Source organism: Heptranchias perlo, chromosome 28, assembly GCF_035084215.1.
Source record: "Heptranchias perlo isolate sHepPer1 chromosome 28, sHepPer1.hap1, whole genome shotgun sequence".
NCBI classification, from domain to species: Eukaryota; Metazoa; Chordata; class Chondrichthyes; order Hexanchiformes; family Hexanchidae; genus Heptranchias; species Heptranchias perlo.
Genome location: NC_090352.1, coordinates 7,780,203 through 7,793,755, shown reverse-complemented (window position 1 = coordinate 7,793,755; position 13,553 = coordinate 7,780,203). Strand labels below are relative to the sequence as shown.

General features: G+C 51.4%; 1 protein-coding gene across 2 annotated transcripts in view; it reads right to left on the bottom strand.

The window, feature by feature from the left end:
* The window catches only part of LOC137344816 (cytochrome P450 2D6-like), a 41,827-nt gene that overhangs the window by 14,537 nt on the left and 13,737 nt on the right, over positions 1–13,553 (bottom strand). For both annotated transcript variants that reach the window (XM_068007990.1, XM_068007991.1), the window contains exon 3: positions 9,357–9,509. In XM_068007990.1, the coding sequence (XP_067864091.1) occupies positions 9,357–9,509 (153 nt within the window). The remainder of the gene's footprint in view (positions 1–9,356; positions 9,510–13,553) is intronic.

The following is a 13,553-nucleotide window of genomic DNA, read 5'->3' as shown; positions in this document are numbered from 1 at the left end:
AGGTGAGCGCAGTGTAAAAGGAGAGTCCGAGAGGTGAGCGCAGTGTACAAGGAGAGTCCGGGAGGTGAGCGCAGTGTACAAGGAGAGTCCGGGAGGTGAGCGCAGTGTGAAAGGAGAGTCCGAGAGTGGGAGGAGAGTCCTGGAGGTGAGTGCAGTGTAAAAGGAGAGTCCGAGAGGTGAGCGCAGTGTGAAAGGAGAGTCCGAGAGTGGGAGGAGAGTCCGAGAGGTGAGCGCAGTGTAAAAGGAGAGTCCGAGAGGTGAGCGCAGTGTAAAAGGAGAGTCCGAGAGGTGAGCGCAGTGTAAAAGGAGAGTCCGAGAGGTGAGCGCAGTGTAAAAGGAGAGTCCGAGAGGTGAGCGCGGTGTAAAAGGAGAGTCCGAGAGTGGGTGGAGAGTCCGAGAGGTGAGTGCAGTGTAAAAGGAGAGTCCGAGAGGTGAGTGCAGTGTAAAAGGAGAGTCCGAGAGTGGGTGGAGAGTCCGAGAGGTGAGTGCAGTGTAAAAGGAGAGTCCGAGAGGTGAGTGCAGTGTAAAAGGAGAGTCCGAGAGGTGAGCGCAGTGTAAAAGGAGAGTCCGAGAGGTGAGCGCAGTGTAAAAGGAGAGTCCGAGAGGTGAGCGCGGTGTAAAAGGAGAGTCCGAGAGGTGAGCGCAGTGTAAAAAGAGAGTCCGAGAGGTGAGCGCAGTGTAAAAGGAGAGTCCGAGAGGTGAGCGCAGTGTAAAAGGAGAGTCCGAGAGGTGAGCGCATTGTAAAAGGAGAGTCCGAGAGGTGAGCGCAGTGTAAAAGGAGAGTCCGAGAGGTGAACGCAGTGGAAAAGCAGAGTCCGAGAGGTGAACGCAGTGTAAAAGGAGAGTCCGAGAGGTGAGCGCAGTGTAAAAGGAGAGTCCGAGAGGTGAACGCAGTGTGAAAGGAGAGTCCGAGAGGTGAACGCAGTGTAAGAGGAGAGTCCGAGAGGTGAGCGCAGTGTAAAAGGAGAGTCCGAGAGGTGAGCGCAGTGTAAAAGGAGAGTCCGAGAGGTGAGCCTGGTGCTAGGGTCAAGGATGTCACGGAGCGGCTGCAGGGCATTCTTGAGGGGGAGGGTGAACAGCCAGTAGTCGTGCTCCATATCTGTACCAACAACATAGGTAACAAAAGGGATGAGGTCCTGCAAAGTGAATTTAAGGAGTTAGGAGATAAATTAAAAAGCAGGATCTCAAAGGTAGTGATCTCAGGTTTACTACCAGTGCCACGTGCTAGTGAGTCTTGGAACAGGAGAATAGACCAGATGAATGCATGGCTGCAGGGATGGTGTAGGAGGGAGGGATTTAGATTCCTGGGACATTGGGACCGGTTCTGGGGAAGGTGGGACCTGTACAAGCGGGATGGATTTCACCCAAGCAGGACTGGGACCGATGTCCTTTCGGGAGTGTTTGCTAGTGCTGTTGGGGAAGGTTTAAACTAGAATGGCAGGGGGATGGGAACCTGAGCAGGGAGACAGAGGAGGGGGAAACAAGGATAGAAATGAAAGGGAAGAAGCAATAGTGGAAGGCAGAGTAAACAAGGCCGAAAAACAAATAGGGCCATAGTGCAAAATAAAACTAAGATGGCTAGAAATCTTAAAAAGACAAGTCTAAAGGCATTGTGTCTTAATGCGTGGAGCATTCGCAATAAGCTAGATGAATTAACAGCGCAGATAGATATTAATGGTTATGATATAGTTGCGATTACAGAAACATGGCTGCAGGGTGACCAAGGATGGGAACTGAACATCCAGGGATATTCAATATTTAGGAAGGACAGGCAAAAAGGGAAAGGAGGTGGGGTAGCCTTGTTGGTAAAGGAGGAAATCAATGCAATAGCGAGGAAGGATATTGGCTCGGAAAATCACTATGTGGAATCTGTATGGGTGGAGCTAAGAAGCTCCAAGGGGCAGAAAACGTTGGTGGGGATTGTCTAAAGGCCCCCAAACAGTAGTGGAGATGTAGGGGAGGGCATTAAACAGTAAATTAGAGATGCATGCAAGAAGGGTACAACTATAATCATGGGTGACTTTAATCTACATATAGATTGGTCAAACCAAATTAGCAATAATACTGTGGGGGAGGAATTCCTGGAGTGTGTATGTGATGGTTTTCTAGACCAAGACGTTGAGGAACCAACTAGAGAACAGGCGATCCTAGACTGGGTATTGTGCAATGAGAAAGGATTAATTAACAATCTTTTTGTGCGGGGGCCCTGAGGGAAGAGTGACCATAACATGATAGAATTGCTCATTAAGATGGAAAGTGAAGTAGTTGAATCCGAAACTAGGGTCCTGAATCTAAATAAAGGAAATTACGAAAGTATGAGGTGTGAGTTGGCTATAATAGATTGGGGAACTTTACGAAAAGGGGTGACGGTGGATAGACAATAGCTAATATTTAAAGAACGTGTGCAGGAATTACAACAATTATTCATTCCTGTCTGGCACAAAAATAAAACAGGAAAGGTGGCTCAACCGTGGCTTACAAAAGAAATTAGGGACAGTATTAGATCCAAAGAGGAGACATATAAAATTGCCAGAAAAAGCTGCAAGCCTGAGGATTGGAAGCAGTTCAGAATTCAGCAAAGGAGGACAAAGAGATTGATTAAGAGGGGAAAAATAGAGTCTGAGAGTAAACTAGCAGGGAACATAAAAACTGACTCTAAAAGCTTCTATAAATATGTCAAGAGAAAAAGATTAGTGAAGACAAATGTAGGTCCCTTACAGTCAGAAATGGGGGAAATTATAATGGGGAACAAAGGAGGACACAAACAACCTCCCGGAAATGTTAGGGAACTAAGGGTCTAGTGAGAGGGAGGAACTGAAGGAAACCAGTATTAGTAAAAAAAATAGTGCTAGGGAAATTAATGGGGCTAAAGGCTGACCAATCCTCAGGATCTGATAATCTACATCCCAGAGTACTAAAGGAAGTGGCCCTGGAAATAATAGATGCATTGCTGATCATCTTCCAACATTCTATAGACTCTGGAACAGTTCCTACAGATTGGAGGGTGGCAAATGTAACCCCACTATTTAAAAAAGGAGGGAGAGAAAAAACAGGGAATTACAGACCAGTTAGCCTAACATCAGTAGTGGGGAAAATGCTTGAGTTTATTATAAAAGATGTAATAACAGAATACTTGGAAGGCATTAAGGGGATTGGACAAAGTCAGCATGGGTTTATGAAAGGGAAATCATGCTTAACAAATCTAATGGAGTTTTTTGAGGCTGTAACTAGTAGAATAGATAGGGGAGAACCAGTGGATGTGGTGTATTTGGATTTTCAGAAGGCTTTTAATAAGGTCCCACACAAGAGGTTAGTGTGCAAAATCAAAGCACATGGGACTGGGGGGAATATCCTGGCATGGATTGCGAATTGGTTGACAGACAGGAAACAGAGAGTAGAAATAAATGGGTCTTTTTCTGAGTGGCAGGCAGTGACTAGTGGGGTACCACAGGGATTAGTGCTTGGGCCCCAGCTATTCACAATACATGTCAATGATTTGGATGAGGGAACTAAATGTAACATTTCCAAGTTTGCAGATGACACAAAGCTGGGGTGGAATGTGAGCTGTGAGGAGGATGCAAAGGGGCTCCAATGTGATTTAGACAAGTTGGGTGAGTGGGCAAGAACATGGCAGATGCAGTATAATGTGGATATTTTTTTGATTCATTCATGGGATGTGGGCATCGCTGGCGAGGCCGGCATTTATTGCCCATCCCTAATTGCCCTCGAGAAGGTGGTGGGGAGCCGCCTTCTTGAACCGCTGCAGTCCGTGTGGTGACGGTTCTCCCACAGTGCTGTTAGGAAGGGAGTTCCAGGATTTTGACCCAGCGACGATGAAGGAACGGCGATATATTTCCAAGTCGGGATGGTGTGTGACTTGGAGGGGAACATGCAGGTGGTGTTGTTCCCATGTGCCTGCTGCTCTTGTCCTTCTAGGTGGTAGAGGTCGCGGGTTTGGGAGGTGCTGTTGAAGAAGCCTTGGCGAGTTGCTGCAGTGCATCCTGTAGATGGTACACACTGCAGCCACAGTGCGCCAGTGGTGAAGGGAGTGAATGTTTAGGGTGGTGGATGGGGTGCCAATCAAGCGGGCTGCTTTATCTTGGATGGTGTCGAGCTTCTTAAGTGTTGTTGGAGCTGCACTCATCCAAGCAAGTGGAGATTATTCCATCACACTCCTGAATTGAGCCTTGTAGATGGTGGAAAGGCTTTGGGGAGTCAGGAGATGAGTCACTCGCCGCAGAATATCCAGCCTCTGACCTGCTCTTGTAGCCACAGTATTTATATGGCTGGTCCAGTTAAGTTCCTGGTCAATGGTGACCCCCAGGATGTTGATGGTGGGGGATTTGGCGATGGTAATGCCGTTGAATGTCAAGGGGAGGTGGTTAGACACTCTCTTGTTGGAGATGGTCATTGCCTGGCACTTATCTGGCACGAATGTTACTTGCCACTTATGAGCCCAAGCCTGGATGTTATCCAGGTCTTACTGCATGCGGGCTCGGACTGCTTCATTATTTGAGGGGTTGCGAATGGAACTGAACACCGTGCAATCATCAGCGAACATTCCCATTTCTGACCTTATGATGGAGGGAAGGTCATTGATGAAGCAGCTGAAGATGGTTGGGCCTCGGACATTGCCTTGAGGAACTCCTACAGCAATGTCCTGGGGCTGAGATGATTGGCCTCCAACAACCACTACCATCTTCCTTTGTGCTCGGTATGACTCCAGCCACTGGAGAGTTTTCACCCTGATTCCCATTGACTTCAATTTTACTAGGGCTCCTTGGTGCCACACTCGGTCAAATGCTGCCTTGATGTCAAGGGCAGTCACTCTCACCTCACCTCTGGAATTCAGCTCTTTTGTCCACGTTTGGACCAAAGCTGTAATGAGGCCTGGAGCCGAGTGGTCCTGGCGGAACCCAAACTGAGCATTGGTGAGCAGGTTATTGGTGAGTTAGTGCCGCTAGATAGCACTGTTGACGACACCTTCCATCACTTTGCTGATGATTGAGAGTAGACTGATGGGGTGGTAATTGGCCGGATTGGATTTGTCCTGCTTTTTGTGGACAGGACATACCTGGGCAATTTTCCACATTGTCGGCTAGATGCCAGTGTTGTAGCTGTACTGGAACAGCTTGGCTAGAGGCGCAGCTAGTTCTGGAGCACAAGTCTTCAGCACTACAGCTGGGATGTTGTTGGGGCCCATAGCCTTTGCTGTATCCAGTGCACTCAGCCGTTTCTTGATATCATGTGGAGTGAATCGAATTGGCTGAAGACTGGCTTCTGTGATGGTGGGGATATCGTGGAGGAGGCCGAGATGGATCATCCACTCGGCACTTCTGGCTGAAGATGGTTGCAAACGCTTCAGCCTTGTCTTTTGCACTCACGTGCTGGACTCCGCCATCATTGAGGATGGGGGTGTTTGCAGAGCCTCCTCCTCCCGTTAGTTGTTTAATTGTCCATCACCATTCACGACTGGATGTGGCAGGACTGCAGAGCTTTGATCTGATCCGTTGGTTGTGGAATCGCTTAGCTCTGTCTATAGCATGTTGCTTCCGCTGTTTAGCATGCATGTAGTCCTGAATTGTAGCTTCACCAGGTTGGCACCTTATTTTTAGGTATGCCTGGTGCTGCTCTTGGCATGCTCTTCTACACTCCTCATTGAACCAGGGTTGATCTCCTGGCTTGTTGGTAATGATAGAGTGAGGTATATGCCGGGCCATGAGGTTACAGATTGTGCTGGAATACAATTCTGCTGCTGCTGATGGCCCACAGCGCCTCATGGATGCCCAGTTTTGAGCTGCTAGATCTGTTCTGAATCTATCCCATTTAGCCCGGTGGTAGTGCCACACAACACGTTGGATGGTTTCCTCAGTGCGAAGATGGGACTTCATCTCCACGAGGACTGTGCGGTGGTCACTCCTACCAATACTGTCATGGACATATGCATTTGCGACAGGTAGATTGGCGAGGATGAGGTCAAGTAAGTTTTTCCCTCGTGTTAGTTCGCTCACCACCTGCCGCAGGCCCAGTCTGGCAACGATGTCCTTCAGGACTCGGCCAGCTCGGTCAGTTGAGGTGCTACCGAGCCACTCTTGGTGATGGACATTGAAGTTCCCCCACCCAGAGTACATTCTGTGCCCTTCCCATCCTCAGTGCTTCCTCCAAGTGGTGTTCAACATGGAGGAGGACTGATTCATCAGCTGAGGGAGGGCGGTAGGTGGTAATCAGCAGGAGGTTTCCTTGCCCATGTTTGACCTGATGCCATGAGATTTCATGGGTTCCAGAATCAATATTGAGGACTCCCAGGGCCACTCCCCCCTGACTGTGTATCACTGTACCGCCACCTCTGTAGGTCTGTCCTGCCGGTGGGACAGGACATACCCAGGGATGGTGATGGAAGAGTCTGGGACGTTGGCTGAAAGGTTTGATTCTGTGAGTGTGGCTATGTCAGGCTGTTGCTTGACTAGTCTGTGGGACAGCTCTCCCAATTTTGGCACAAGTCCCCAGATGTTAGTAAGGAGGACCTTGCAGGGTCAACTGGGCTTGGTTTGCCGTTGTCGTGTCCGGTGCCTAGTGGTCCGTCCGGTTTTATTCTTATTATGACTTTTCGTTGCGATATTTTACAACTGAGTGGCTTGCTCGGCCATTTCAGAGGGCAATTAAGAATCGACCACATTGCTGTGGGTCAAGAGTCACATATAGGCCAGACCGGGTAAGGACGGCAGGTTTCCTTCCCGAAAGGACATTAGTGAACCAGATGAGGTTTTTACGACAATCTGGTTGTTTCATGGCCACCATTACTGATACTGGTATTTTAGTTCCAGATTTTTTATTTAATTAATTGAATTTTAAAAAAATTAATTAATTGAATTAAAATTCGCCAACTGCCATGGCGGAATTTGAACTCATGACTCCGGATTTCAGTCCAGGCCTCTGGATTACTAGTCCAGTCACATAACCACTATGCTACCGTACCCACTGTTAGCCACTTTGATTGTAAAAACAGAAAGGCAAATTATTATCTGAATGGTGATAGATTGGGAAAAGGGGAGGTGCGACGAGACCTGAGTGTCCTTGTACACCAGTCGCTGAAAGCGAGCATTCAGGTGCAGCAAGCAGTTAGGAAGGCGAATGGTATGTTGGCGTTCATTGCAAGAGGATTTGAGTCTAGGAGCAGGGATGGCTTACTGCAGTTGTACAAGGCCTTGGTGAGACCACATCTGGAGTATTGTGCACAGTTTTGGTCTCCTTATCTGAGGAAGGATGTCCTTGCCATGGAAGGAATGCAACGAAGGTTTACCAGACTGATTCCTGGGATGGCAGGACTGACGTATGAGGAGAGATTGGGTCGACTAGGCCTATACTCACTAGAGTTTAGAAGAATGAGAGGTGATCTCATCTAAACATATAAAATTCTAACAGGACAAGATAAACTAGATGCAGGAAGGATGTTCCTGATGGCTGGGGAATCCATAACCAGGGGTCACAGTCTCAGGATACGGGGTATGCCATTTAGAACCGAGATGAGGAGAAATTTCTTCACTCAGAGGGTGGTGAACCTGTGGAATTCTCTACCACAGAAGGCAGTGGAGGCCAAGTCATTAGATGTATTCAAGAAGGAGATAGATATATTTCTTAATGCTAAAGTGATCAAGGGATATGGGAAAAAGCGGGAACAGGGTACTGAGTTAGATGATCAGCCATGATCATTTTGAATTGCGGAGCAGGCCCAACGGGCTGAATGGCCGACTCTTGCTCCTGTTTTCGATGTTTCTATGTTCTATGGAATACGTCTGCACTCGTTCAGTTGGGATTTTGAGGATTTTGGAAAATTTTGCAAAATCTGAGTTAAACCATTGATTGCTGGGATTAACTTGGCTTTGTCAATATAATGTAAAATCGGTCAGGAATAAAATTGGTGACCAAACCAATCTCATCAATTTCCTGCTGGTATATCCGGGGTTCTCTCTCTCTATCCCCGTGTATATCTGTGGTTCTATCTCTATCCCCGTGTACATCTGTGGTTCTCTATCTATCCCCGTGTACATCTGTGGTTCCCTCTCTATCCCCGTGTACATCTGTGGTTCTCTCTCTATCCCCGTGTACATCTGTGGTTCTCTCTCTATCCCCGTGTACATCTGTGGTTCTCTCTCTATCCCCGTGTACATCTGTGGTTCTCTCTCTATCCCCGTGCATATCTGTGGTTCCCTCTCTTTCTCTATTAATGTATCTGAACTATTATCTCTCTGTGTACCACTGAAATCCTCATCCAGCTTTTGGTCACCTGTCCTAATATCTCCTTATGTGGATCGGTGTCAAATTTTGTTTGGTAAAGCTCCTGTGAAGCGGCTTGGGATGTTTTTTTTTATTCGTTCACGGGATGTGGGCGTCGCTGGCAAGGCCGGCATTTATTGCCCATCCCTAATTGCCCTCGAGAAGGTGGTGGTGAGCCGCCTTCTTGAACCGCTGCAGTCCGTGTGGTGACGGTTCTCCCACAGTGCTGTTAGGAAGGGAGTTCCAGGATTTTGACCCAGCGACAATGAAGGAACGGCGATATATTTCCAAGTCGGGATGGTGTGTGACTTGGAGGGGAACGTGCAGGTGGTGTTGTTCCCATGCGCCTGCTGCCCTTGTCCTTCTAGGTGGTAGAGGTCGCGGGTTTGGGAGGTGCTGTCGAAGAAGCCTTGGCGAGTTGCTGCAGTGCATCCTGTGGATGGTTTTACAATGTTAAAGGGGCTACATAAATGAAAGCTTGGTCAAAGATGTAGGTTTGAAGGAGCGTGTTAAAGGAGAAGGGAGAAGTAAAGAGGCGGAGAGGTTTAGGGAGGGAATTCCAGAGCTTCGGGCCTAGGCAGCTGAAGGCACGGCCGCCAATGGAGGAACGATTAAAATCGACGACGCGCAAGAGGCCAGAATTGGAGGAGCGCAGAGGATTGTAGGCCTGGGGAGGTTACAGAGATAGGGAGGGGCGAGAGCACAGAGGGATTTGAAAACAAGGGTGAGAATTTTAAAATCAATGCCCTCATTCCCACCAGCAGCAACAAACTGAACCCATGCACAGATCCAACTAAACCCATGCAGCTACCAGGCTTATCGACCATATCATTAGTATATGAAACAGTGTCTCAGGGGTTCCAACAGATCATGAGTCACCTTATTATACAACTTTGACACGGCCTCCAAGATTATTGTCATTTCTGCCAATCAGAAACTTGAGCCTCATATTCGAATAAAGTGAAATCTTTGTCATGCCTTGTAAATTCTTCTTGCTTTTTAGTCTCTGCAGAAACTAATAATTTACACCCCCACGAGCAGCGAATACATCGAACATTTCTCTCAAAATGCCATTTCCTCACCATTTTCACCTTCAAATATTTCATTTAAAAATCCAGCCTCTTCCACAATTCGCATCTCCAGAGATTTCTTCCCAAGCCCATAGTTTCTCAGTGCTGAGAGTGAAAACTTTCTCTGCTCTCTCCACCAATGGCCATACCTTGCAAAGACAATACCTACAGGGGTACAATAGAAACGGTGTTTTATTCATCTTTATTTTCTATGTTACTCATTAAGATGTGGTCTGGAGAGATGTAAAACGGGCTGCTGATTCACTGTCACCCGTTTTACACTACAGCACAAAATCAAGATCTACCTCAGTGGGTGTCCCCAGGGGAACTGGTGTCAGTGTGTGTCCCCAGGGGAACTGGTGTCAGTGTGTGTCCCCAGGGGAACTGGTGTCAGTGTGTGTCCCCAGGGGAACTGGTGTCAGTGTGTGTCCCCAGGGGAACTGGTGTCAGTGTGTGTCCCCAGGGGAACTGGTGTCAGTGTGTGTCCCCAGGGGAACTGGTGTCATTGGGTGTCCCCAGGGGAACTGGTGTCAGTGGGTGTCCCCAGCGGAACTGGTGTCAGTGTGTGTCCCCAGGGGAATTGGTGTCAGTGGGTGTCCCCAGGGGAACTGGTGTCAGTGTGTCCCCAGGGGAACTGGTGTCAGTGTGTGTCCCCAGGGGAACTGGTGTCAGTGTGTGTCCCCAGGGGAACTGGTGTCAGTGTGTGTCCCCAGGGGAACTGGTGTCAGTGTGTCCCCAGGGAAACTGGTGTCAGTGTGTGTCCCCAGGGGAACTGGTGTCAGTGTGTGTCCCCAGGGGAACTGGTGTCAGTGTGTGTCCCCAGGGGAACTGGTGTCAGTGGGTGTCCCCAGGGGAACTGGTGTCAGTGGGTGTCCCCAGGGGAACTGGTGTCAGTGTGTCCCCAGGGGAACTGGTGTCAGTGTGTGTCCCCAGGGGAACTGGTGTCAGTGGGTGTCCCCAGGGGAACTGGTGTCAGTGTGTCCCCAGGGGAACTGGTGTCAGTGGGTGTCCCCAGGGGAACTGGTGTCAGTGGGTGTCCCCAGGGGAACTGGTGTCAGTGTGTGTCCCCAGGGGAACTGGTGTCAGTGTGTGTCCCCAGGGGAACTGGTGTCAGTGTGTCCCCAGGGGAACTGGTGTCAGTGTGTGTCCCCAGGGGAACTGGTGTCAGTGTGTCCCCAGGGGAACTGGTGTCAGTGTGTGTCCCCAGGGGAACTGGTGTCAGTGTGTGTCCCCAGGGGAACTGGTGTCAGTGTGTGTCCCCAGGGGAACTGGTGTCAGTGTGTCCAGGGGAACTGGTGTCAGTGTGTGTCCCCAGGGGAACTGGTGTCAGTGTGTCCCCAGGGGAACTGGTGTCAGTGTGTGTCCCCAGGGGAACTGGTGTCAGTGTGTCCCCAGGGGAACTGGTGTCAGTGTGTGTCCAGGGGAACTGGTGTCAGTGTGTGTCCACAGGGGAACTGGTGTCAGTGTGTGTCCCCAGGGGAACTGGTGTCAGTGTGTGTCCCCAGGGGAACTGGTGTCAGTGTGTGTCCCCAGGGGAACTGGTGTCAGTGTGTGTCCCCTGGGGAACTGGTGTCAGTGTGTGTCCCCAGGGGAACTGGTGTCAGAGTGTCCCCAGGGGAACTGGTGTCAGTGTGTGTCCCCAGGGAAACTGGTGTCAGTGTGTGTCCCCAGGGGAACTGGTGTCAGTGTGTGTCCCCAGGGGAACTGGTGTCAGTGTGTCCCCAGGGGAACTGGTGTCAATGTGTGTCCCCAGGGGAACTGGTGTCAGTGTGTCCCCAGGGGAACTGGTGTCAGTGTGTGTCCCCAGGGGAACTGGTGTCAATGTGTGTCCCCAGGGGAACTGGTGTCAGTGTGTCCCCAGGGGAACTGGTGTCAGTGTGTGTCCCCAGGGGAACTGGTGTCAGTGTGTCCCCAGGGGAACTGGTGTCAGTGTGTGTCCCCAGGGGAACTGGTGTCAGTGTGTCCCCAGGGGAACTGGTGTCAGTGTGTGTCCCCAGGGGAACTGGTGTCAGTGTGTGTCCCCAGGGGAACTGGTGTCAGTGTGTGTCCCCAGGGGAACTGGTGTCAGTGTGTCCCCAGGGGAACTGGTGTCAGTGTGTGTCCCCAGGGGAACTGGTGTCAGTGTGTGTCCCCAGGGGAACTGGTGTCAGTGTGTCCCCAGGGGAACTGGTGTCAGTGTGTCCCCAGGGGAACTGGTGTCAGTGTGTCCCCAGGGGAACTGGTGTCAGTGTGTGTCCCCAGGGGAACTGGTGTCAGTGTGTGTCCCCAGGGGAACTGGTGTCAGTGTGTGTCCCCAGGGGAACTGGTGTCAGTGTGTGTCCCCAGGGGAACTGGTGTCAGTGTGTGTCCCCAGGGGAACTGGTGTCAGTGTGTCCCCAGGGGAACTGGTGTCAGTGTGTCCCCAGGGGAACTGGTGTCAGTGTGTGTCCCCAGGGGAACTGGTGTCAGTGTGTCCCCAGGGGAACTGGTGTCAGTGTGTGTCCCCAGGGGAACTGGTGTCAGTGTGTGTCCCCAGGGGAACTGGTGTCAGTGTGTGTCCCCAGGGGAACTGGTGTCAGTGTGTCCCCAGGGGAACTGGTGTCAGTGTGTGTCCCCAGGGGAACTGGTGTCAGTGTGTGTCCCCAGGGGAACTGGTGTCAGTGTGTGTCCCCAGGGGAACTGGTGTCAGTGTGTGTCCCCAGGGGAACTGGTGTCAGTGTGTGTCCCCAGGGGAACTGGTGTCAGTGTGTGTCCCCAGGGGAACTGGTGTCAGTGTGTGTCCCCAGGGGAACTGGTGTCAGTGTGTGTCCCCAGGGGAACTGGTGTCAGTGTGTGTCCCCAGGGGAACTGGTGTCAGTGTGTCCCCAGGGGAACTGGTGTCAGTGTGTGTCCCCAGGGGAACTGGTGTCAGTGTGTCCAGGGGAACTGGTGTCAGTGTGTGTCCCCAGGGGAACTGGTGTCAGTGTGTCCCCAGGGGAACTGGTGTCAGTGGGTGTCCCCAGGGGAACTGGTGTCAGTGTGTCCCCAGGGGAACTGGTGTCAGTGTGTGTCCCCAGGGGAACTGGTGTCAGTGTGTCCCCAGGGGAACTGGTGTCAGTGGGTGTCCCCAGGGGAACTGGTGTCAGTGTGTCCCCAGGGGAACTGGTGTCAGTGTGTCCCCAGGGGAACTGGTGTCAGTGTGTGTCCCCAGGGGAACTGGTGTCAGTGTGTGTCCCCAGGGGAACTGGTGTCAGTGTGTCCAGGGGAACTGGTGTCAGTGTGTGTCCCCAGGGGAACTGGTGTCAGTGTGTCCAGGGGAACTGGTGTCAGTGTGTGTCCCCAGGGCAACTGGTGTCAGTGTGTGTCCCCAGGGGAACTGGTGTCAGTGTGTCCCCAGGGGAACTGGTGTCAGTGTGTGTCCCCAGGGGAACTGGTGTCAGTGTGTGTCCCCAGGGGAACTGGTGTCAGTGTGTGTCCCCAGGGGAACTGGTGTCAGTGTGTCCAGGGGAACTGGTGTCAGTGTGTCCCCAGGGGAACTGGTGTCAGTGTGTGTCCCCAGGGGAACTGGTGTCAGTGTGTGTCCCCAGGGGAACTGGTGTCAGTGTGTCCCCAGGGGAACTGGTGTCAGTGTGTGTCCCCAGGGGAACTGGTGTCAGTGTGTGTCCCCAGGGGAACTGGTGTCAGTGTGTCCCCAGGGGAACTGGTGTCAGTGTGTCCAGGGGAACTGGTGTCAGTGTGTGTCCCCAGGGGAACTGGTGTCAGTGTGTCCAGGGGAACTGGTGTCAGTGTGTGTCCCCAGGGGAACTGGTGTCAGTGTGTCCAGGGGAACTGGTGTCAGTGTGTGTCCCCAGGGGAACTGGTGTCAGTGTGTCCAGGGGAACTGGTGTCAGTGTGTGTCCCCAGGGGAACTGGTGTCAGTGTGTGTCCCCAGGGGAACTGGTGTCAGTGTGTGTCCCCAGTGGAACTGGTGTCAGTGTGTGTCCCCAGGGGAACTGGTGTCAGTGTGTGTCACCAGGGGAACTGGTGTCAGTGTGTCCCCAGGGGAACTGGTGTCAGTGTGTGTCCCCAGGGGAACTGGTGTCAGTGTGTGTCCCCAGGGGAACTGGTGTCAGTGTGTGTCCCCAGGGGAACTGGTGTCAGTGTGTCCCCAGGGGAACTGGTGTCAGTGTGTGTCCCCAGGGGAACTGGTGTCAGTGTGTGTCCCCAGGGGAACTGGTGTCAGTGTGTGTCCCCAGGGGAACTGGTGTCAGT